Raw genomic sequence first — 10,986 nt, 5'->3', positions numbered from 1 at the left:
TCTGAACCCACGCGAAACATAGATAAAATACTTTCATCTAAAATTGTTTTTTATGATTTTTGAGTTACCTATCTTAGATTAAAACCATCTTTTACGGAAGTTAAAGGAATAATATTTTTGACGGTTTACCACAACATCTATTTTATATTTTATTACAATTTTACTTTTGGTTTGACTTTCAAAGTAAAAACTAAAAAGACATTTTTTTTTATAAATTTAAATGAAAAAAAAGATTCTGTGTATTGTCCATGCTGCTCGACGGCCAGTTAGAGAAAACAGTATCAGTGCACTCTTAAACATCCTCTCAAGTGTTTTTTTTAGCTATTTTATATTTGAAATGCCTTGCTATTGCTAGATTTTGGTACATTTATATATGTTCAGGAATATGTGAAAAGTTTGATATGAATGATTATATCAGATATTTAATGTGATTAATTTTTTTAGGATAATTTTATGTATAAGTGTGGAATATATTTGTTTCGTTATGGTGTATGATTTTTATTTTTTTGTCAATTATATCAATTTGTCTTAAGCATTATAAATATTTCTGGATACACAAATGACAGAGCTACGTACAATTGACCATTTTAAAAACACTGGACGGTTAAGTCTCAACCTGCAACGTTTAATGTTTGACCTTTTGCCTTATTAATAGTCATTGCAAAGCTTAATTTCACGGAAAATTATAGCTGTTTGAACTGGAATGGCAAACTGGTTGGTATCATTAGTATTCTAGGAACCAAACCATTTTCTCAGCTCCACAGTCAGTAAGGATTATACACTCAAGCAAACAGCTTTTTAAAGATTTTATTTGTAATCTTCTCCTCTGTATCTACAACAGTGTCAACGGAATAGTAGTACACTTTTGTTAGTGCATTGAATTTTAACAGTATCGTGTAATTTATTTTATTGACTTGATCGTTAGCTGGTGACAATATTGCCCCTTCTTGAAACCAACTTGACGTTTTAGTCGAAATATTAGATAAATTTGGGTAAAAATTTTCAATTAGGTAAAGCAAATTAGACATCAAAAAACATACACACAGCACTTCCCCTACACCATGCGCATCAGCAACAATAATTAATGTGTTATCTGTATACTGAAATAACTTTTCTTTATAAATTTAAACCATGTATATAGTTTTTTAGAAAATATTTAGACGAATTAATATGTCATACTGTCAAAAATATTATTCTTTTCAATTTTTTAATGTGTGATTTTACTCTTAGCTTACTCAAATACATAATTCTGCGTAATTCTGTATTGTCCGTGTTGCGCTGGATACAGAGAAAAAAAAACAATGAGTACTCTGACATCCTCATAAACACATTCATTACCATGTAACCGAAATTCATGGAAGTTAACTGAATGAAAATGTCACCGTCCAACGGGGTGCCGGACATAATTTCTATTTTCGGGAACTCGCTGATGTTGCGATTTATCCAATACCTGTATAAGAAAATAATCAATGTTGATCGAAAGGCACACAAGATGTTCATAAAATGTCATTCCAACATCAGGCAGGAACTAATTTTATTCATATAGGGAGGTACTTACTTGTAACCGTTGTAAGGTGCAACGTATCCGTTGTACGAATAACATAAGCCCAATTCAGTTACACTGGGCACCAATTCGATCGATGAAAATATGTCTACGTGACTATTTTTGATTGTGTACGATACAGAACCGCTCAGGGATATGACGTAATTCAAGTACTCATTCGGCGATATCCGATTGTACGAAGGCACTTCTTTAAACGTTCCGTAAGTGGCATTTGCCAACTGCACCAGAAACGTCCGAAAATCTTCTTTTTCTTCGTCTGTGTAGTTTGTAAATCTAAATCAATATCATTGAATATAATGAGTGGGTACATTATTTTATCATATTCAAGCGAACGGCTTGACAATTGTATGACAAAAAGAAACGATGTAGTATCAGTATTTAACCTCAGCATCATAAAATAAAACATTCATAATAAATTAATATTTGCATTGATGATTATTATTACTGTTTTGTTTTATATTAAAGTTTGTGAAATTCAGCTATAGAGATTGTAATATGTGTACTCGCGTTTACAATATGAATTTATGGTTATCTATTGACCTGATTTATTGCAATGTCAATTAGGTTTTTAACAGTGTTGATGAATACATCAAATGTTTTTACCATATTGATGGATAATAATTAAGACGAAATCATGTCTTATTTCTCTAAGCATAAGAAGATGACGTTGGAAAAGTTCCTGATAATAATCTGTAGAACCCTTAATAATTCACATGGATACAGTTCATGTAAAAACGATTAAATATTGTCAATAAATAATGGCAAAATCAGTAAAAATAAATACATATTTTATTATAACTAGTTTTTTTCTTTTTAACTATATTTCGAATGACGTTCCTGTTAGAATTAAACATTAATTTTACATATATAAATTAGGAATTTGATTTTTTTATACGATTCGTATTTTCGGTCAAAACTTACTTTTTCTGTACGAGTTCATCGAAGAGTTGGTCATCGATTTTATACGTAGGACATAAAGTGAATGCTGGAAGTGGAGTTGCCCATTCCTTATACTCTCTGTCCATAGATATCACTGTCGGATTTTCTTGATAACGAGTCCAAGTGGACGAACCAAGTATTGCTGAACCGTAGATACTCAAACATATTGCAATAACCCAAATTAATCTGTCACATAAAATTATAAAAGCACGATCTTTGGCGATTAGTGGTTTGTGTTAAATATTTATTCCTACATCTTAATAAATAAATCAACCTGACAATATAACTACCTATGTATCAGTTGTAAATATTAATAGCAAAACATTTTTATAGAGGATGATCCAATGTGTCTACAACTTTTATAAACAATTGTTTTCGAAGTTTTTCTTAATGTTACTTTTTAGAAATATTACAGACTCATACAAAAACTATATATTTTAAGCTCTTTATTTATTAACAATTTATAATTTAATATGTTCTTATACCGCTTTGCAAAAGAATACAATTATCTTTTCCATGTAATATAATATATAAAATTGTATTGTATAAAATATATATATCATATTTATGTAGTACTGTTAATTCTGTTTTGTTGTAGGTAGGTAGTAATGTGAGTCAAAAAACTACGTTTGGTAGTTCCTAGGTTAATAGATATAACATGATATGGCTACTTGTAAAACTTTAAATAAAATCAGGGAATTCTATTTTAAACTCAGACCATTTTCTGTGAAAAAGAGTGAAGTGGTGACATGTAGGTAGTGGGTACAGGTAATTGTATCCGTAAACATCTCTTGAAAACAATATAATAATATAATATGCATTACACGCATTATTATGTAAATAATGTATAGAGCACATACTTTTCGGTGTAATGCCTCCTTTTGTCAGTCAAGTGGTTAAGACCATGTATGTTGGAAGATGAAAAAAACAACCAAGCGAAATTGAATACACCTTTTTTAAGTTTTATAAATATTCGGTCCTGTTCTTTTTTCACGTCTGAATTATCGAATTTAAACAAGACATTGCGTTTCTGAGGATTCAACTCATTCCAATACATTGCACAGAATTTTGATTAATCTCCGGCAACAACTATGATAAACTAAAAATTGGAATAATAAAAGCTCATGGACTGCCGTGTATTGGGGAAGAGATATGTAGAAGGTATTAAATATGTTGTTTGTTTAGTTAATAACTGCGGTTGATTTTTTTTTTAATAGTAATTTAGTTGATATTTATAATAATTGTAACATTCTATACGAGTGAGGTTAGAATAGTTTATTTATTATTTATTATTTTGATTGCCTAGATTATCGTACACGCGAGTAGTTCGTACAGTAAACTTTTTGAAACTTCACGAAGGTAAACATTTTTATAGATTTAATATTAAAATATTCAATGAACAATTATATTCAACTTTAATAATACCTCATTGATTTTATACGCCTACAAAATCGGTTCAAGGTCTATGTATACTGCTATATTTTATTATATAAATTATACTTTACATAGAGTTATAGGTAAGTAATCAATTAATCATTTAAATTTTAAGCACTCCAGTACAAGAACAAATTAAAATTATTGGTAAAAAGTTGTTAGATTATAAATACATTTTATGAGACTTTCGTGGTGAATTCATTTCAGTACCAATTTAATTATTTTATTTACGTATTTAATCAATATTTTTGGTGATAAAACATTCAGTAATTTCCTTAGATCAAATTCCATGTTTCTAGGTTCTGTTATTTAAATTTATATGTACATGATGGTATACTCACGTTTTTGTTAAAACTAGAATTCTGTACTATTTTTAGTCCCATTTGTATAAAATATTTCCAACATTTTTAATGTATGTGTCCTCACTCATATACTTCGTACAATTTAAGAGACGACTACGAGTTGGTTCCCGGATTGTCTCTACAAGTAAAATATGAATTGCCAACTGATGGACTTTCATAATGATAATACAACTATATTAACTTTTCATTTGGACTTTTTGTTGAACGCTTGCTTCTCCAACAGTTTCCAGTATATTTTTGATGATTGTGTTTAATTTTATTTTCCTTGGTAATATCAAAATGTTTTTAACATATCACTTTCATTTTAACTCACACTCTTTTATTACAGTAAATATATATATATGTGAAATGTGCATGTGTCTAGGTAATTTGTCGCAATAAGACTGACGAGACACTAATACAACCAATATATATTGTATATTAGATATAATAGATATAGGTACTTATATAAAACACCTATAATCCAGGTTATAAAAAATAATATATACAAAAGTATAAATTTTTATCAATCAAGAATTTTGAATTTCTTTTTAATTATTATCATTAGGTACATATAACGTGGGGTAATAATATCAAATTTTGAGATGATTATTATATTTAATAATACTGCGCTTATAACCCAAAAAATTGACAGAAATCCCTATAATGCGTCTAGAGTTTAGACAATCATCAACCGACACCAAATATTAGATATATCACAACATCAATTTTCCATCCTTATCTTCCTTTTTATGAAACATCCTTCAATTGGTTTAAGGGCTACTATAAAAAATTCAATATTATAAATTCTAGATATTGTTCAATGAAACACTGTTTAAAAAACGAGTACAGATAAAATATCCATTTTCTTATCAGAACCAACAAATGGTGAGATCTTTCAAAAAATGACTAAGCGACAAAGACGATGTGTTAGCTTTTGCAGGTTTATGTGCATTTGCTGACATTTTTAGATGATTGCTCATTCTCAACGACTGCCCAACAACGTCCAAAAAAATGATTTGGTAAATGCAATAAATTGCAACAGTTTGTTGTATAATGTATCTTAGTGGTTTTTCCACAGATTGTATGATGTCAACATTTGTACATACCCCAGTTTACATATTGACTGTTGGAAAAAGAATCTTTTATTACGCAAAGTTAACGCACAATTTTGTAATACGACAACTTTATTAAACAAACACTAGTCTAAACACGATAGTTCAACACAAAGAATGTTGAGCACCCAGCTCACACACACCAAGTCTCTCTTCGAACACATACTAACTACTAACACTCTCTTTACTCTCTTGTCATCGTACTCCCCCAGTAGTGTTGCCAACAATATAAACTACAGTTTTTTTTAAATGTAATTTTGCTTGTATAATATAAATTGGTTATATTCAATAGTTTACATGTTATATTGACGATCTATACTAATATTATAAAGAGGAAAGATTTGATTGTTTGTTTGTATTGAATAGAGTCCGAAACTACTTCCGATTTAAATGAAATTGGTAGGTACATAGATAGTTTAGACACTGAGAAAGGACATATTCTACTTTTCAATACTAAAAAAAAGCTATATGGTGTTGAAATAGGGGTTGGTACTAATATATACATGTATAATAACGTCTAAAAATTATAATAATAATACGCACCGAGCGTACAGCAACACTATGGTTACCGAATATTAGTATCAATATAAAGGAAATCAGAGTATTGCAATAATATTAGAAGTTTTGGTAAGTTTTGATGGAATATTTTTGTTTTTAAAAATGCCAGCAATTAGACATACAAATTCAAGTAGCGGAACTCGCAATGCTACAAGTCAAAGATATACAATATCAAATAAAAGTGTGTAAAATACATAATTTTACGGACGAAAAGGTTGGGTTGCAGGTTACTGGAAACCCGCGGGCTGTCGTGCCACGAAATACGTGTATAAACGTGTACTGTACATTGTACACGTTTATTTTAATTAATAAATCTTTTATTAATTTTTTAATAGAAATGAGTATTTTTTTTTTGTTTTTTGGTTGCCAATGGGTAGAGCAGGTTTAAGCATACATCAAATCGAATCTTCGCATATTGCCTACCAAGGAGGCTTGAGTTGCACTTATAGCCGCTCATTGCAGTGTACACAATCAAAATAAAAAATAAAATAAAACATATTATTCATATAATCACATAGATAGTAGTATAGTATTCACCTAGCGAGGCCTGCAATCCATCGGAGGTGGATTGCCTACCTGATAATATAATGCTCGCATTATCACCATCAAGTCTCTTATATAGAGATGGCATTTTCAACGGGCAACGAAGTGCACAGGATCAGCTAGTATAGTATAAATTGGTTATAACAGCTGTTTAACATATTTTTATGATATTAGTTATAATACTTTTTTACATATTAGAATTGTGTCCGTTATTTTTATAGAGAAACTGCAGGTTCATCAAACTCATTTTTATTATAAATTTATAATATTTGATTAGTATTCCAAATATATTTTTCATAATTACAGTTATTTCGAAACATACTTTAGAATTTTTTAACAACACAGTAATGATTGTCTTATACCTATCTATGCCTATACATCTGGCAGGACATTTTATTTTACTTCGTACCATGTCTTATCGTGGAATAAGTGGATCTATACCTTCACGGTCTACATAATGATTCGGCTTCATTTATGTAACTATATGTTGTTATTTTCTCGTCACTTTATTGTTTTCGTTTTTTCTAATAATAAGTGAACCATAACTATTTTTAGGCGATTGATTCGAACTCAGTTCTATTTTTGTTCTATATATTCTCATTTTGTTATCAGTATGCAATCACCTTTTTCGTAATATGTTAAAGCTAGCGCTGGGCTCTCACAATATATTGAGGTCTGAGATTTTCCTCCTTCGTACCACCCATTAATAGAAGCTGCCTATAATTGTATTTTTTAAGTAAGACTATATGTTAAGCATACCATGAAAAAGTCTCTAGTTTAAAATATGATTTTTCGCTGTCCGTTTTATTTAAGGGGCCTGCTCGTGTGTTTGTGTCTTTAATTATAAAGGGCATATGCAATTTCGTGCATCCGTTCACGGCAAGTGTATTACCTAGTCGCCAATAGTGTTGAGCTAAAATAAGAAGTTTTTCATCTTGATATAGATGGCAATAAAAATAAACTCAACTAAAATTATGGATTTAATAGATAAAAGATAGTCATAATTTAACTGTATAAAAAGCAGACACATATTTAAGAAATTAAAAAATTGTTATATTAAAAATTGTATCAGGCTTAACATAATTTTGTATTTTTCAAGACTTTTTAATTTTGACACAGTTTTTAAGTGTTGATTCTAAAATAAAAGTTTTTTTGTTTTATTATTAAAAAAGAATCCAAGTATCCAATTATTATGTAGGTAGCTATATACATTTTGGTGTAATCGAAAGATTTGTTTGCAGGGTGGGACCGGTTAATGATGACAAGCCCACTCAAATAAGGGGCGCCTTTTCATATTTCCCTGGTCGGTGAAGTGAGGTCTAAGCACTTGGGGAGATGTAGGTAATTATAATAATAATAAAAATTAATACCATATATATAATAAATTTAAAGAACCTACCTTTACTTAATATTAGAATGATCCTTGTACAGTTTGTACATTATATCAATTGCTGATAATCGTCGGTTTGCCAAAATATACATTTAAAATACTATGAACTCAACATTTAATCCACGAACCTGCGTATAATAGTATAATCTAACTATACAATAACTATCACCGTGTTGAATATTTAAAATACTTTGTCGTTGAGGAAAAAAATAATTATTTATTTATACATTTACAATACGCAAAAGTGCTTGCTATCATATAAATATTAATGTATAAAATGTGCCGTTGACCGGTGCTAACTTGAAAGACATTTGGTGGTATAAAGTACAACTTACTATAATAATGGACAACGTTCAAATAGGTAGGTACCTACTCATTAGGTGAAAATACTGTGATAACGATCGGATATAAAATACACATTATAAATACAAAAAATTATCACCATCCAGATAGCTAATAAAGACAACCATATTATGATGTCCGAATACCAGTGATTATAGAAACTACTAAAACTGCGGTGAACAACGCTTTGCGGTGTGATTGAGGCCTGTACCGCCTCAACTGGTGTTTTAATATCCGATGATAGTGTTGGGCTAGGCGTTCGATTATCATTGATGTTGATGATCACCTGTAAAATAAAACGACATCAAAATATAATACAAACACGTAGTGGGTTGGAGTGAACCAACGTTCATTTTTAAGGGCTTAGATTATATATATATATATTATTATTATTATCGTTATCATGTTCATTGTTCAACATCAATATATTACAGTTATCTGGGGACCCCACAAAGGCGAGAAAGTTATAATCACGATGCAGTAAGACACGGTAATATCGATTGTACTTTTACAAAAAACAATAACATTATATGATGATTTAAGACTGCTTTCATGGTATAATAATATAATAACTGCAGATCGAGTACCTATAATATAGCTTTAGTATAACGCCTATAAGGCTTGGAATTGTGGTTCACTAGGAAAATTCGAGTTCGTTTACGATATTTCGAAGTTGTAACTATTGTAATTTTCAGTCTGGCCATTATATTTAGTCGCTCGATTATCATTTAACTTAAAATCATTCCTATTTTTTGTGCGTACCGTGATTTTTTCACTTTCTTATCACTATACAGATTTACGTATGGCCATAGTGCCACAATAACGAAGATAAACGTCTTTATATCTAAATTAAAACCGACCAGCCTTGGGCCCAAGTGTCTTGTAGCGACGATGTTTCGTCTGTACAATATTTTTAATATTTTTTTTAACGACGCTACTGGAACTGCATGTGCATTACGTCGACAAATATTTTAATAATTTACAAACAATCGTATATATATGTACTTATTTCTGTATCATAACAATATAAATGTATCACTAACCTTATTGTCCACTACAAACTGCCGGCGCTTGTTACCGTTTTTCATATTATTTTGCCTATTGTTTTTTCGGTTGCAGTTCGTGGTGCCATGGCGACTTCTGTCGTTGCGTTTCTCACCACAGCGCTTCTCTCCCTGGTTTTTACCACATCGCTTCTCTCCCTGGTTTTTACCACAGCGCTTCTCGCACTGGTTCTTACCACAGTGCTTCTGCTGCTGGTTCTCACCACAGGGCTTATTCTGCTGGTTCTTACCACCACATCGCTTCTTCTCGTGGTGGTTGTTACCGCATCGCTTCGCCTCTTGGTGATTCTGGTCGTGGCGATTCTTGTCAAGGTGATTTTCAACATTGCGGTTCTTATCACGGCAAGAAAAACCATGACACGTACTACTTAGGTGAGATGAAGCCTCTGTCATCATCCCCGCCGACTTGCTGTGGGTCGATGTGGCTTTGCGGTTCCACCATCGGAAAGGTTTCGACTGCGCTGTAAGTCGGCTGTGGTTAGCAGTGCCCGGTGACCATGTAATAGGCACTACCACCGCCGACCACTCGCGTTCCCACGTCGACGATGTTGCAAACACAGTTTCTGATAGACCTAGCAGTATGACCATCAGTATTTTGACAACCAGAGTCAAACTGCTAGCTGACGTGGAAAACGACATGATCTTCGTAGTTAGATTGGACTTCTGAATACTTAATACGATATTCCAATGTAACGACGAAGAGTATGAATTCACGATGAACGAATTATTTCAAAATGCTGTACTGCTGTAACAATGAGATGAAGTCTTGTATAATAGTCAAATATAATATAATTGTTGTTACTATGTTACCTATATTGCATCTAGGTTACGGTATAAACAATATTATAAGTGTTTTCAAGTAGGCAGCATATATAAACCAAAAATAAAATAACTATTATAGAATACTCATAATATATTATTTTGATTGAAAATGTATAATTATAATGTACTTGTATAATATTTATTTATTTAGTTTATATAACGGGTACATGGCCCAAAGGTGAAATTACAATTTCATATAGTTAAAGGATACAATATAAGACAACAGAAAGTAATAACAACTAACAGTTCACATTAATCTAAAGTATTAAATATTTTGAGAACATAATGTAATTAATGATAAAAAAGACACATATTAAAAATAATATAATTATAGACTAAATGAAGTAGAGTGCTCATTGGCCAAACGTATCATTCGATAAATTGGATTATTCTTACTATACCTAGTTATAGTATGATGGAAAGGTATTACAAAAGTATAATGTGTTCTATATGAACGAGGAGGAACTCTCAAGTTAACTTGGGAGAGTGACGAAAGGTATCAATATGACAATTTATTAACTTACTTAAAAATACTATATTTGCTGTCACATGTCTATCTACCAAGGACATCAGTCCAAGCTTATTAGAGACAGGAAGGTAATCATGCATAGTATGCTTTATTTTTAAAATATTGGCGGCAGACGATAAGGAGCGTCTCTGGAATCAGTTGTCGCCTACGGATCCCAGCACAGAACGCATGCATGTTCCAGTAAGGACCGTACCAGAAAACAATACAACTTTTTGAGTGAGGAGGTCAACAACTTAAAGTTCTTCGACGTTTGAACAACAAAACCTAGTCTTAAACGCTTTACAGCATATAGACTCTCTATGAGTATGAAAATTAAGGTTTGAACAGAAATGTACAACCTAGTTT

At 31.1% G+C, this 10,986-nt stretch overlaps 2 protein-coding genes across 2 annotated transcripts; both read right to left on the bottom strand.

The window, feature by feature from the left end:
- Positions 1–724: 724 nt before the first annotated feature.
- Positions 725–3,560, bottom strand: LOC111029676. Its single transcript, XM_022308795.1, has 5 exons — positions 3,364–3,560; positions 2,486–2,689; positions 1,559–1,837; positions 1,339–1,450; positions 725–832 (listed from the first exon to the last, which is right to left on the bottom strand). The coding sequence occupies exons 1-5, from the start codon at positions 3,558–3,560 to the stop codon at positions 725–727; spliced, it is 900 nt and encodes a 299-aa protein (XP_022164487.1).
- A 4,581-nt stretch (positions 3,561–8,141) lies between these two features.
- Positions 8,142–10,158, bottom strand: LOC111029695 (putative uncharacterized protein DDB_G0279653). Its single transcript, XM_022308812.1, has 2 exons — positions 9,270–10,158; positions 8,142–8,512 (listed from the first exon to the last, which is right to left on the bottom strand). The coding sequence occupies exons 1-2, from the start codon at positions 9,927–9,929 to the stop codon at positions 8,261–8,263; spliced, it is 912 nt and encodes a 303-aa protein (XP_022164504.1). The 5' UTR covers positions 9,930–10,158; the 3' UTR covers positions 8,142–8,260.
- Positions 10,159–10,986: the final 828 nt, after the last annotated feature.

The sequence above is a fragment of the Myzus persicae genome, unplaced genomic scaffold (assembly GCF_001856785.1).
Source record: "Myzus persicae strain clone G006 unplaced genomic scaffold, MPER_G0061.0, whole genome shotgun sequence".
In the NCBI taxonomy this organism is placed as follows: Eukaryota; Metazoa; Arthropoda; class Insecta; order Hemiptera; family Aphididae; genus Myzus; species Myzus persicae.
The sequence above is the reverse complement of the archived record's forward strand: the minus strand, read 5'-3'. Positions and strand labels throughout refer to the sequence as shown.